The sequence below is a fragment of the Acanthisitta chloris genome, unplaced genomic scaffold (assembly GCF_000695815.1).
Source record: "Acanthisitta chloris isolate BGI_N310 unplaced genomic scaffold, ASM69581v1 scaffold13440, whole genome shotgun sequence".
NCBI classification, from domain to species: domain Eukaryota; kingdom Metazoa; phylum Chordata; class Aves; order Passeriformes; family Acanthisittidae; genus Acanthisitta; species Acanthisitta chloris.
In genome coordinates, this window is record NW_008650014.1 from 42,597 (window position 1) to 57,238 (window position 14,642).

Here is a 14,642-nt window from a genome sequence, read left to right on the forward strand (position 1 = left end):
CAGCCCTCTATTGTACACAGCCTTGAACACCAAAAGTTGAGTAACAGGAAGGGAAGATTTGCCTCCATGTTTCCTCAGAAGCTTTAGATATGTGCAAAAATCCTCCCATTATGGAAATTGCTGTCAACAGAATATATGATAGCTCTGTCTTGCCTCTAGTACCTCTTCCTGGTTTTCATTGCATGAAAAGGGAAGGTGATACTGAAAATAGGTTCCTTTCCCCTTTGATTCTGCAGGTTGTTTTGTGTCTGAAAACCCTATAGAAATCTTGGCATATATGGGCAGATATATAGCTTGAAGGAGCCAACTTCTGCCCAGAATTGCTGAACAGAAGATCAGTTGCAGGAGAGTGGCTTTCAGGCTATCTTTTGTAGTCCTGGATGGACAAGAAAGATGAAGGAATATGAAAGGAGAAAAAAGATATCTTGAAACAACTTCTGCCTTCCTCTTGAAGCATCCAACACTCCAAACAGTGGGGAGCTGGTTCTTTGGTAGGGAAGACTCAGCTCTGCAGCCTTTGTATGGTCTGAACATTGAACTGCGAACTGAGCTCATGTCCCCAGGGCTGACTTGGATTTCAGCATTTCAGTGTGGTGTTTTCATATCTATAACGAAGTTGGTAGATGTCTGAAGGAACACTGAATTCTTTCAGGTGTACAGGTCCTATTTTCAGCCTTGGCCTTCTACTTCACCTACCTATATGTGGCTTTCTGTTGTGGTTTAACCCCAGCCAGCAGCCAAGTACCATGCAGCTGCTTGCTCACTCCCTCACCAGTGGGATGGGGACAGAATCAGAAGGGTAAAAGCTAGAAAATGCATGGGTTGAGATAAAGACAGTTTAACAGAGAAGGCAAAAGCCGCACACGCAAGCAAAGCAAAACAAGGAATTAGTTCACTGCTTCCCGTGGGCAGGAGGTATTCAGCCATCTCCAGGAGTGCAGGGCGCCATCACACGTAACGGGTACTTGAGAAGACAAACACCATCACTCCAAACATTTCCCTTTTCCTCCTTCTTCCCCCCAGTTTATATACTTACCATGATGTGATATGGTATGGAACATCCCTTTGGTCAGTTTGGGTCACCAAACTGGGTCCTCCCACTAAAAAGAGTCTTAACCTCCCATGCACCTCCAGCTTCGTTGCTAGCATGGCATTATGGAAAGCAGAAAAGGCCTTGGCTCTGTATAAGCCCTACTCAGCAAGAACAAAAGCATCTCCATATTATCAACCCTGTGTTCAGCACAAATCCAAAACATAACCCCACACTAGCCACTGTGAAGAAAGTTAACTCTACCCGAGTCCAAACCAGCATACTTTGTCATTCCAGTTTTTGATGGGTTTCTTAATAAGTTATGCCAAATTACATACCATAGTTCATCTTTGGCTTCACTACTGTCCAAACAGATAAAATACATCATTTATCTGTACTGTTCTTTAATACTAGCTTATATTATACCTGTCTTTTGCGTGGCAGCATTTCTACAGCTTTGTGAATCAATTCATCACTTGCTTATACTGCAGCAATGCAGTTAGCAAAGTCTACCCAACCAACTTGGATGAGGTATGGTCTATAGACACACACAGAGCCTCAGTGTTCTGTGTGAGGAATCTGAAACACATAACCAATGAGTTGTTATCTAAATAAACCTGGCATAGTACCAAAATGCTAAACCAGGGGGAGAACTAGGACTCTAATTTGGTTGTTATCTTGAATGTGTCCTTTGTCTGGGGTAATTAAGAGATTCAGGAACAATGTGTTTGAAATAGTGGAGTGTAATAAGTTTAACATGTGCCTGACATGCATGCTAAAAGGGGGCATATATATACATAATCTGATTTTTTAAATTTAAAATTCATGTTCTAAAACCAGTTTGGGACAATGTAATGTTGATCAAAGTTTTTCCTCACATAATTTATTTGATAGTGATACTAATTTAACACACCTAGTTCAACTATTAGTGCCAAATTACTTGATGTCCATGAACAAATTTGACTTCTTTGGAGTGACTCTGTCATTGATGACTTTTTTGCCTGCTTATTTAATCAAGCTCATAATTAATTTTAATCCTGTCTTTCAAAGTGTGACCAATCCTGCGTAGATTTTTATTGTCTTCCAACTTGATTAACATACTCTCCACACAATTCTCCAAGCCATTACGGAGAGTAATGAATAATATCGGATCCAGAATGAGTCTCCCTGGACACGTGTAACAACTTCTCCCAGCTCAAAATTGAGCTATTAATGATTGCTTTCTCTATTCAGTCTTTTTAGAAAATTATGTGCCTGTTGTTTTAATGGTGCCATTCTGCACACATATATCAAGTTTTGAGAACATCATGTAGACCTGCAACAAATTCCTCACTGAAGTCAAGCCTGCACAATTCTTGTATTAAATTATACCAGCTCATTATTTAGTCTGCTACACTATGTCCATGCTCGAAGCCTTTACAGTATATAATATCCAAAGGATCCTATAAGATCCAAATGGTAGGCTGGCTTTCTGCTAAAAACTACAGCTTGTGAAAGACCAGGGCTGGTTATTGGAAGACAAGCCTACTGCACAGCTGAATACATTATTCATGATGTGTAGTTCAGATTTTCAGTTCTCTTGGCTGACCCACAAATAAATATAGCAGAGTTGATCTCTCAGCTTCTGTTGACCTACCTCCACAAATACCTTTCCACAAATAATCCTGTGTTCCCCTCTGTTACCAGGACTCCATTCTGCTTTTTTATCTTCCCAGAATACTCCATCTCACTATCATATATCTGAGTTTTGTTTTCTGACTGCTCAGGGTATCTTGATGCTTGTCACTGGGTCATGGAATAGCATGTGTTGTGACCACTTGGTTGTGATGTGCAGGTGGACATTCAGCTAAACCAAACGACTGAGAGGTTTTAGGCCATATCTTGTTTAAATTCTAGTCTTGAGACTAATATGTATAAGTAACTGGAATCATTCAACTATTTGTGTTTGTCAATGACCTATATAATGATTTGTGAATAAGATTTTGGAGTTTGGCCCTCCTCTCCCCCCATCAATATATTTTTATTTTCTGCTGAACAATAGACAAGAAGCCGTGCTTATAAGCAAGCTTTTCGAGAGGACGAAACCAAAAGATTAGAGGAAATGAAGCAAGAGCAACGGAAGAAGGTAATTATACATTAACAGTTTGCATATTGTATCATTTTTGCATGCTGTGAAACCAATTAAATACATTGATTACTTGTAGCCTACGCACAGAGCTTCTCTTTGGAAGAAGTGATTCAGTCACTGTGTTCAAATATTGTGAGAGAGATGAGTCAAGCTGTAAAATTTGGACAGAGACAGGACAATTATATTCTGGTTCAAAGATGTTTGCTTCTGGATAACAAGCTCCTGTTTGCATCTCCATTTGAACAAATGTGCAGGGTGCTTTTTGACCATGACACCTGATTTCGTAGGCTAAGGAAACCAGTTTACTCTCTTTCAGGCAGAAGTCTTACTTAGATATTCATGATGATCTCGGTCTGAATAGTCTCTTTCTAGAGAACTGAGACCCGTGTGCCCTGCTTTCTCAAATGAGGATGTGGAAGCATTCAGATTTGCTGTTACTTCTAGTATGAGTCTCGATCACTTACTAACCACCTAAGTGAAGAGTTTTGAACTGTCTAAAAAGCAGGCATGCTGTAACTGCAACTTTGAACTCCATCTGCCTATGCATCATGCATTGCCTGAAATGTGTCTGAACACTGTAGTCTCTCTGATATAGAGTTGGGTACTATATCCACATAAAAGGTTCATCTACCCAAGGCGATGGCACTGTGCTAAGTTATCTGGGTTGGCCTCAGGTCTGACTGTGAAAGTACAGGGAGGACAGCATTTGAAAATCATCTTATCAAATAATTTGAAAACATGTGAGCAATACTGAGCCTCTTGTTGTGCCTCTGCTCTTACTAACATCCAAATTAATGTCAAACTACTTCCCCAGTAGCAGAATCTTAGCACTACAAATTCCATGCAGTGAGTTTCTACTCGAGGTGAAGAAGTGACTCATCCCTTCTCACAGATATCTTTCTTTACATGTTGGGGATAAGTATCCTCATTTCATAGTATTTTAACAGCCATGATGCTGGAAACAAAAGGTGGGGTAAAAGAGGGGCTCTTATTTGCTATCCCATCAGGTGTATGCTTATTCCCAGGAGCTATACAGAGGAAAAAATTTTGAAGGCCAGTCCTTATGTGTGTAAGACTGGTAGCTGTTGTATACTGTACATTGATTCTTCCAAAGAGGAAATAACTACAGATGTAAATTAGCATGCCCTTAATTTATGAGTTTGGTTTAAGGGACCTGTGCAGAGCTGTAAACAATACTGATTTCCACAGATTGCTATGGAGGTTTTGGCTGCTTCTAAGGCTTCTCTTGTTTGCTACATGGTTCCAAGGTCCCCTAGCTTTCACAGTTGCAGCTACCTATTGTGCAGAGTAATGCACTACTTACAAACCTACTGTAAATAATATGCATTTTAAAGGCTCCAATAATTGTCCCTGAGATATATGTTGGCTCGTTTCTACTTCAAACTAATATTTATTAAAGTAATTGTGAATTCTGTCTTGTGTGTACCTCCTGGCACAGTGTAGCCATAAAATGTGTAGGTATTGTCAGTTCCCTTTTTTTCTTCAGAACAGGTTTTAGTATGTATTGCTTGATTTAGAAATTTTCAGTACACTTTGAACACCACATCATAGACACACAATATATTTCAGAACATTACTCCAAAAGAGGAGTCGGCATATTGGAAAGTCAGATACTGAGTTTTAATTTTCAGGTTGAATAGTTATTTAAAACAGCTAAAATTAAGGTTGGCTTTTTTATTTCTTAATCCTGTTTCTTCTTTTAAGGCTAGACAAATATTGATACACAACACATTCTCAGTTATTGATTTTCTTCATACATTTATTGCATAGTTTTTATTTAATGTTCCACTTAAATTGATTTTTTTTAAAAAAAAGAACAGTCTTGTGGTTCCATTTAAGTTATTGAAGCTTTTATCTAACCACATCACTTTATTTTAGTTTCTATTTCTAGTGCTGCACAGTTGCTTTGGAAAATATGAAAGATAGATCTGTTTCTATCGCTTCCCTCTTGCCCTGCAAGCCAAATTTTCTTTGCAGAAAAACCTGCAACTTCAGTTCTTGGGTACATTGCAAGGAGCATAGTCAAACAAGTGCATATGCAGACCAGAGTCAAATGAACTGTGTTTCCTTCACAGTCCTGGCCAAAATTGCATAAACAAACTCTTTTCTGAAAACAATTCCCTGTGACACTGTTTATATACCTTAATATTACATAAGGATGGTAGTCTGCTGCAATATCGGGAACTTGCCTATGCTTCCACCACACCAACATGTACCAGTTGCATTCCTCACCCTGGTGGGAGCCCCAGGGAGCTGGAGGCCACACACCACTCCACATACACCAGCTCTCTGTAGAGAGAGCTCTGTAGAGCTCTGTAGAGGCTGGAGACACCCTACGGGCGTAAAAGCTGTGTAGCTCCTGCTAGATGACTTTGACTGTCTTCCCCCTTGGACCCACAGGGGAATTCAAACCCATGGGTTGAGGCAAAGGGAAACAGACTGGTGTCTGGCATACCCCCTTAAATGTAGGACTGTACATGTCTGAATCCTGCTTCCCACTGCCTGAAAAGTGTTTCCCTCTTTTTAAGACACAAACAAAAATAATTCCTATGTTGAATAGAAAAATTAACTCAGTTTTTAACATAGTGCTGTGTCATGGTTTAACCCCAGCCAGCAGCCAAGAACTACGCAGCTGCTCACACACTCCCCCACCAATGGGATGGGGGAGAGGCTCGGAGCAAAAACTCATGGGTTGAGGTAAAGACAGTTTAATAGAGAAGGCAAAAGCTGCACACACAAGCAAAGCAAAACAAGGAATTAATTCACTGCTTCCCATGGGCAGGAGGTGCTCAGCCGTCTCCAGGAGAGCAGGGCCCTATCACATGTAGCGGTTCCTTGCGAAGACAAACGCCATCACTCCAGATGTCCCCCCTTCCTCCTTCTTCTTCCCACGTTATATTCTGACCATAATGTCATATGGTATGGAAGAACCCTTTGGTCAGTTTGGGTCACCTCTCTCAACTGTGTCTCCTCCCAGTCTCCCATGCACCCCCAACTTCCTTGCCAGCGTGGCAGTACGGAAAGCAGCAAAGGCCTTGGCTCTGTGTAAGCTCTGCTTAGCAAGAACAAAATCATCTCTACATTATCAACTCTGTGTTCTGCACAAATCCTAAACATAGCCCCATACTAGCCTCTGTGAAGAAAGTTAACAGTACTTCAGCCCAAACCAGCACATGCTGTCACATAAATAAAATGCTGCCGAGATAAGTACTGGGAATGACTTGGGTCTAACTGAGTTTAACATCATGTGGAATTCATAGGGTTTGCAGCATAAGTATGTTAATTAAAAGCAAGTTTGGTTAGTTGCTTGGTTTTCACTTTTATCATTCCCAGGCTGAATTAATGGAATTTAAACAAAAGCAGGAAGAGGAAGCCAGGACAAGAGCACACCAACATGAACAGAGGAGGTATGATACAAAAAATGCAGAATACACTCTCATTGAATTCGTACTTGGAAAGAGTCTCAAATTGCAGGCACTCATGTTTTAGAAGACAATCACAATGAGGATCTCTGACCTCATCTCTGGTTTAGCTTTGCTTTCAAATGAGCCACTAATACCCATCTCTGGATATGCATGCTCTGTAATGCAGTATGACCCAGAGTGCCTTTGTCACTTTATTTATCCTATCAGTGTAGGGTACAGCATGGGGTAGAAACTATTAGTGTCAGAGAATCAACCGTAGAATCAACTGGGTTGCAAAAGAACCCCAAAATCATCATGTCCAAGTAGTTAATGGATAACTACTAGTACAGTAGTTTAAGCTGGGAAGCAATTTGTCTGTATATCTATCTATCTATCTATCTATCTACCTATCTAATTTTACTTTATTTTAGAGTGGGCTACTTTGTGGTTGACTGTCACTCAGGCTAACAGACAGAGCTAAACTTAGGATTTAATTTCAATACAGATAGAAAGTGCAGTGCAACAAGACCTTCTGAAGCTGCATTTCTTTGTGCCACAGGCTGTGCCCCACTGCTGTGCCCTCTCTGTGCTCAGCAGTTCTCATCATCCACTTCTGTCACTTAACTGACTTTCCATTATCCTGAAGCACAGCTCTACTCTCATCTTTGTTTTCTGCTGGTAGAAAGAAACAATGCTCAGGCTCAAAAACAAAACCACCATTTGTTTCCTTTTTTTATATCATTAGGGAAATATAAAAGAAAAAAACTTCCATAGGCAACCACTGTCCATACTACTTTCATTTCTTTTTTTCTCTAGCAAAGATATTGAGATAATTACCATAGAAGTTAATGAAGGATTTTCGATTCAGTCCATCTCATGTCCCTAGATAGAAATAACCTAGTATCTTGCATTTTATATCATTCTTACCAACAGTGCTGTAAAACACTAAAACAACCATTATGTCTAAGCATGTGTGTCAGTACTAAGCAGTAATAGGGAGGGGAAAAAAACAGTTTTCAAAGGAATCATAGAATGTTTTGGGTAGGAACTGACCTTGAAGGTCATCTAGTTCCACTCCCACTGCCATGGGCAGGAGCATCTTCCATTAGGCCATGTTGCTCAGAGCCGCATCCAATATGACCTTGAACACTTCCAGGGATGAGGCATCCACAGGTTCTCTGGGCAATCTGTGCCAGTGCCTCAGAACCCTCATAGCGAAGAATTTCTTCCTAATATCCAATATAAATCTACCTTCTTTCAGTATAAAGTCATTACCCCTTCCCTTATTGCAACATGCCCTCCTAAAAAAGTCCCTCTCCAGCTCTCTTGTACCCCCTTTAGGTATTGAAAAGGTTACTGTAAGGTCACCCTGGAGCCTTGTCTTCTCTAGACTGAACAATCCCAATTTGAAAAGATTTTAAAAAGACCCAGAGAAAATGTGTTTGTATTTGTCCATGCTTTCCAGATTGATAGAGCAGTGCAAGAAAATGCTAGATTTTATTTCAGAGCTGGATGGTAAGGAAAGTTGTCAACTGCATAAATTTTCTCTTAGTAACAAACTTGAGTTTTTTTCATTTGCATTAGGAAATCAGTACTTCTAGAAACTCTTCCTATGTACTGAAAAGTGAAAGATTACCTAAGGTGAATTGTCAAAATAGGTAACCTCCCTGATAAGGTGGGTGGTAGTATGCAGATCATCTTTCTATGGAGAATTTTGGTGCATTTCTCAGAGCAGTTGAGGTGTGCCTTTTAACCACAACAGACTGATCACAAGATAAGGATGCACCTAGTGAATTGAAAATGAAACCCACTCAGTCTCATGCCTGCCCATGGTTAAGCAGCACAAGCTTGAAAAATATAGGAAGGTGGGCATTGAATGGAGAATAGGGGAAGCCACTCACAGAATGTTAAATTTCAACAGTTTGTAAACTTCTCAGCTTCCTTCAGTCATTATTCATTTTTATTGTATTTTAAGGGTAAATAATGCTTTCCTGGACCGACTCCAGAACAAAACACAACCTAATAACATCTACCAACCTGGATATACTGGACTACCCCATTAATGGCACCTGGGTAAGTTTTTGGGTACAGAATGTGGAAGCAATGAGATTTAAATGTTGGCTTTTTCTACAGGCACTATCATGTATCTGTGTGTTTAGCCTGCCTGACAGAACTTACAGTCCTGGCTGTCTGTCCTCAATAGCCTATAAGAAGAAATCTTGTCTTAAATAATAGCTGTTCAAATGGGAGGAGGAAGAAACAGCTGCTCTTGTAGCAGAACTCAGTGGCTTTGCATACAAGGTACTCCCTGCAAGGTACTTCTTTAAGTTCAGAACAAGGGTAGTGAAATTGTTAGGGATGTTTTGAAAGTCTTTAGATGAGAGATGTTTGGATATGCTGTAAATATTTTACCCTGATATTTAAACTGGAGGTGGAAAATCCCATATATATAGCTGTTCCCATATATTGCTGTTCATTTTTTACCCATATAAAATTATGACAAAGAAAGCCCAACTACACCTGATCTAAAATCAATATTTGTAAGATTCTTTGAAGCAATGCTATCTTGACTGTAGTCTGTTAAATACCCATTCATTTTTTTAAACTGTCCTAATGAAGCATTAATGTGACTGTTTTTAGAATTGCACTCTTCAGTACGAAAAAAAATAATTATGTGTATTCCCATCATAGAAATTTCCATTAGGTAGAAATTCCATTGATGAAGTGCAGAAATGGAAGAGTTAGGAAGTCTGAGTGGCAAAATGATGAGAGTCTAACTGTAAAAGCTTGAATTGGATTAGTTGGACTGTCTGGTGAGGATGTGTATGTTGGCCGATGAATGCCAGCAAGACTTGGGTACAAGCATCCTCGAAGTCAAGGCATGATTAAGAAGCAGGTGTTCTTGCTGCTGGAGTTTTCCATGTACTGGAAGTGGAAAAAAGAATGCCTTCATCACTACAAGCTTTGGGCAAGCCCTGGTCCAGGGTAGAAGGCTTAGAAACCTTGTAATGGTTCTCTTGGTCTTGACTGAGAGGAGACAGGGCCTGCCAGCTCAATCTCCCATAAGGTCTGTGAGCAGATACTTGAAGAACCAGTTGGTAAGAAGCTTTACTGATAAGATCTGTATCACATGCCAGGCAGTCCATGAGTTGCTGGAAGCCAAACTACAGATGTCCAGGCTAGTAAAGGAGTGTTAGTAAGAGACCACTGTGTATGGCAGGCCTGAGCCATCTCCTGAAGGACAGCATGTCTGCAGATAGCAGAACTAGAGACTTTGGGTAGGACAGAGGCAACTGATACCTAGTCAAGGGCAAAAGGTGACGTCTGCTGCATGGTGTTAACAGGTACAATGAGGGCACTTTGTTCATATATTGTTTTCTGATAAATTTAAAAGATAATGTGTGATGTAGACAAGATCCCCAATATCTGAACTCAAGCATCTCCATCAGATCACCTGCTGTCACTACTGAAAACCTTGTCATTATCTGCAGAGCTAGCAGAGTTTTGCCTTTGGCCAGTTGCATATGTCCTGTTCGACAGGGCAGGTGGCAGGTGCTCAGCCTAGGCACAGTCCTAACAACAGATGATGTTGTGATATATTCAGCCAATCCATGTGGTGGGTTTTTTTGAAAAATATATATGTTCAAAGAATACATCAATACAAATGCAATAAAACCCCGTGTGTAGAAGTGATAAATTTCCTACTCTCTTATTTACTTAATGGGTCCCAAGGAGCCTGCCTTCTGTTGGGTAATGCTAGATCCATTTTTCCTTTATGTTATGGTGTGATAGTTGAAGACTAAACAGAGCAGGGAAAGATTAAAGTATGAAAGAATATGTCATAATGCAAAGGTATTAAAAATGAGTATTGATAACAAGAACAAGAATGAAAAATATCTCTCAAAAGATAGGCTGGAGGCAGCAACCTCAGTATCTTTTACTATACTAAGATTCCTCTCCTTTCCCTTGGGATTTTAAACAAAAAGATCTGAATTCCAGGTGGGGCATACAAGTTATGTAGTCTGCAGACTGGCTTTTTACATGACAAGGGAGCTAACTGTAGCAGGTCAGACTATATCCTAAGATTTAAAAGCTTCCCAAAGTGAAGACCTGCAGGTAATTTTTGAAGCTGATCCATCTGTGCAGTGGCACCGAAGAGGAAATATTTGTTCTTTCCCTCTTTTTTTGTCATGTTTGAACTCTTTACAGTCACAACAGCTTCACACTTAGGAGAAACTGAACATTGCACTCTGTTGTCGATGTACCTGCTATGTTTTCCACTGTTACTTCTATTAACCTGGTTTCCTAAGGAAATCAAGTTTGTATGATCACGCTGTCTGTCTACATGTAATAAGGTTTTCAAGCTACTGGCCAATCTTAGCCAAATTTGAAAGGGTTTGTAAGCCTCAAAAACAATTAAATTTCTCTGTCTTGTGAAAACAGTGACTGGCATAGGAGAGACCCCAAAACAGTGCCCTGCTCTGTAGGATGGTGGGAAGGACCTGGGCACTCCATGTGTTTTTTGTCTGCAGCCCTCTGGCCGATCAGAGTGGGCACAACTCTACAGCAGCTGCAGCACTTCCTTGATTTCCTGGGGTTAGGGAATGCAAAAAGAGATGTCAATATCACAGGAGGCAGGGAGAACGGGCGAGGAAGGTGAATATATTGCATGTGTCTGGGCAGGGGGGAGGTGAGAATTTACATTGCTCAATTGTCCCCTAATCAATAAGAAATGAGTTTTCATTAATTCAACTGCCCTCCAGACATTTTGTGTTTTATTAGGAATATTTATAAGCTGCTATTTCAATCTTTTCTGCCTTTTTGGTTATAAGTGCCTGGGCACTCTCTGGGTGGTTATGTGGCTTCCTTATTTAATGGGAAAACAGCTTAATGAAGTTCCACTTCTATCTGTGAGCTACTGCACCCTTGAGAGAGCACTGAGTCTTGTTGTATGCAATCAAGGAAGTTTTGGTGTCCTTTGCGCTGCCATTGCCTCTGACATAAGGATAAACCTTTTAGGATGGAAGGGTAAAAAACATAACCATTGTCCTTTCGACAAAGTTTAATAAATCAAAGCTTAATACCATCAAAGTTTAATAAATAAGATCATAGTATAGAATTGTAGAACTGTTTAGATTGGAAGGGGTCTTAAAGATCATCTAGTTTCAACCTCCCTGCCATAGGCAGGGACACCTTCCACTAGACCAGGTTGCTCAAAGACCCATCCAACCTGACCTTGAACAATTCCAGGGATGGGGCATCCACAGCTTCTCTGGGCAACATGCTCCCATGCCTCCCCATCCTCACAGTAAAGAATTTCTTCCTAATTTAATCATTACTCAGTTGGGACATATAAAAGGGACAGCATATGTTTACTGTAATGGCACAAATTATCAGTATTATTTAAATAGTAAACCACTTCTGTTATTACAAAATAATAACTTTAAAACAATTGCAGATTTTTATTTTTACTGCCTCATGAGATTTGACCATATTCAAGTACGGAGGGATTTGCAGAGCCCAAGTGCTAATGCATGGCAAGCCTTAACAGAGCCCTAGTTTATTTTTTTGTGTGGAAATGGAGCACTGTCAAGTACCATTTTGTCTATTCTGTTAATGGCAAGAGGTCACATGGTGAACATATGAAATTTATAGGTCTACTCTGCTTTAATGAAATACTAGTGGTCTTGCTGAAATCTCTCTGAGCTATAGTAAACTCAGAATCTAGAAGGCAATATGACATATTACACCTTCCTGTTTCATGTCTCCATTACACCCAGAGTCATGCATAAGAATGAGAAATGCTCCGTCGGATGCTGACTCTGCTCTTTCAGTGGATGCATAAATCTAGATATTTGCTGTGGAAGCAACTGTGCCCTGAATACACAGGTGCAGTGGGACAGGAAACCCCATTCTCTTCCTTTCCCATGTGCAGCACAGAAACTCAATAGATGCTGGATAAATATGTTTTGACGAAACATGATTTATGAATAAAACTATTTTAAATAAACATAGTTTGTGGGTTTGCACATGGTTTAGTTCTTGTAGCATGACCCATGGGAAAGTTCATTTGGAGTCTCAACCAGCAATTGATTTATGCTGTTTCCTACCAACTGAAGAGAAAGCATGTCATGAAGTTTACTGTTGCACAGCGAAAAGAGTCATAGCTCAAAGGCCTCTGATTTCACAAGGCCAGTATACATGTCACAGGTTTCTGTAAACAGTCAGTCTTTAATGAACGTTCAGAAGGATCAAGTTGCATTGAAAATGCTGGTTTTCCAGCACAAAGAAAAAGTTTTTACTTAACATGGGAATATTGAGAAAAGAATATTTTTCTAAGAAGGTTCCAGAATCAATCCACAATGGTTAGATTTGTTTTAATGAAGAATGTGGCTTGCTAACTTACCTTTAACTTGGTCAGTCTATATACAATCTGAGTTTAAAAGATTTTTGGTTTTTTTCCTAAGACTGGTTGCTTTCCTGTTTATTTGTTTGTTCTTTCTATTGAAGAGTAATATGGTTGTCTTTCCTGGCAGAAGGATGGCAGAAAATATAGAAACTACTTAGCAGAAGTATCAGCATTGATATAGGGACCTCAGATGAGTAGGTCTAGGCATGCTGTAGCTCAGTTTAATGACTTACCTCTGGCAAGGCAGTCAAATGGCGTATGCAGATTTGTTCTGCCTGCCTTGACTTTGAGCTCAATCATTTTCTCCTCTGAAAAATCTCATCCTAAAAGAGAATAGTGACAGTCTGGGGAGGAACAGAAGAAACTTTTCACTCTTTCAAATTGTGTGAGGTCAAGAAAGGATTGAGGTGTCTGAAGATATTTGAAACACCTTTAGATTGATATTTTTCCCCAGCAAAAACAAGATATGTTTATCTCCTGAGTCAATATATCCTGCTATTCATATTGATTTCAAATAGAAGGTATATTTCTTGCTAGAACTGGAATCTTGAAGAAGCTTTTACTTAGTATTTTAAGTGGAGTTTCAAAAGACTTGGAAAGGGCTTCAAATAATCAAGAACATGCCACACAACAGGATAACCATAATTCCCTGAATAAATGTGTGATTGTACTGTACATGGTACATTGTACATTGTACTAATGGGGTTTTTTTCCTCTTTCCCAGGAGTCAAACTGCTTGGAATGAAGGAGGAGAAAGGTACGAATAATGATTTTGTTTGTTCTTTTTACTACCAATACCAATGTTCATTTAACTTCATATTAGACATTTCATTACAACAGTCTATGTAGTTTAATTTACAAGTAAGAGGGGATCTTAAAACAAGCACTTTCCAACTCTGTGTTTGGGTCCATGCAATGGCACATACCTAATCTGAAACAGAATGTGTATTTCAAGTCAGAATTGCTGCTGTCATGGAAGGCATCTTCTGGGAGTGCCCTGATATTTAGGCTAAAACCTCAATACAGCCACGTTCTCTGCATCATGGACTGTGTGTGGATAAATCTGGACAGCTGAGGAATTTAGCTGGAAGTGCAGGAGGTGACTGTGTAAACTTTCACTAGTCTTAAGTGAAAGAGGATGACTGTTGTGTGTTCTTCCTGCTATTTCTTATGTGCAAAAAAGGGAGACTATTTGTACTAGTGGAGAGAGTCAATAAAACACTGCTATTGAATCAGAGAAATCAGGCCCTCTGTTTTCAAATGTCTTTTTCATAATGCTTACTGCACCTGTGGTCTTTTCTGAAAGCAGTTCCCTATTCTAATTCCCAGTTCTGCTCTAAAGACTTCTGCAGAGCCTCTGCTTCTAGGCTTGGAGACTTTTGAAGCAAGTTCACGTACTCACACAGATTATTCCTGCCTTAGGAGATGGCTTTGACATAACTCTTCTTTTTTAGAGCTGGCATTTTATAAGAAGGAATTTAAACTAGCCTTTAAAAAGCCCCTTGCTTCCAACCCTTCTCCCACAAATCTAGATATTCTTCTGCAACTTTCTTCCTCATTTACTGCTCCAACAGCTATGTTAGTATTTTCGCACCAGTGCTGTATTCTGAAGACAGTGTCTAAATAGTATTGTTGGCCTACCATGAGTCA

At 39.8% G+C, this 14,642-nt stretch overlaps 1 protein-coding gene across 1 annotated transcript in view; it reads left to right on the forward strand.

Moving 5' to 3' along the window:
- Window positions 1-13,749, forward strand: part of EPSTI1 (epithelial stromal interaction 1 (breast)) — a 48,350-nt gene extending 34,601 nt beyond the window's left edge. The window contains exons 8-11 of the mRNA XM_009082993.1: window positions 3,072-3,155; window positions 6,513-6,586; window positions 8,559-8,656; window positions 13,717-13,749. Coding sequence (XP_009081241.1) covers window positions 3,072-3,155; window positions 6,513-6,586; window positions 8,559-8,646 — 246 coding nt within the window. The 3' untranslated portion in view covers window positions 8,647-8,656; window positions 13,717-13,749. The remainder of the gene's footprint in view (window positions 1-3,071; window positions 3,156-6,512; window positions 6,587-8,558; window positions 8,657-13,716) is intronic.
- The last annotated feature ends 893 nt before the right edge of the window (window positions 13,750-14,642 follow it).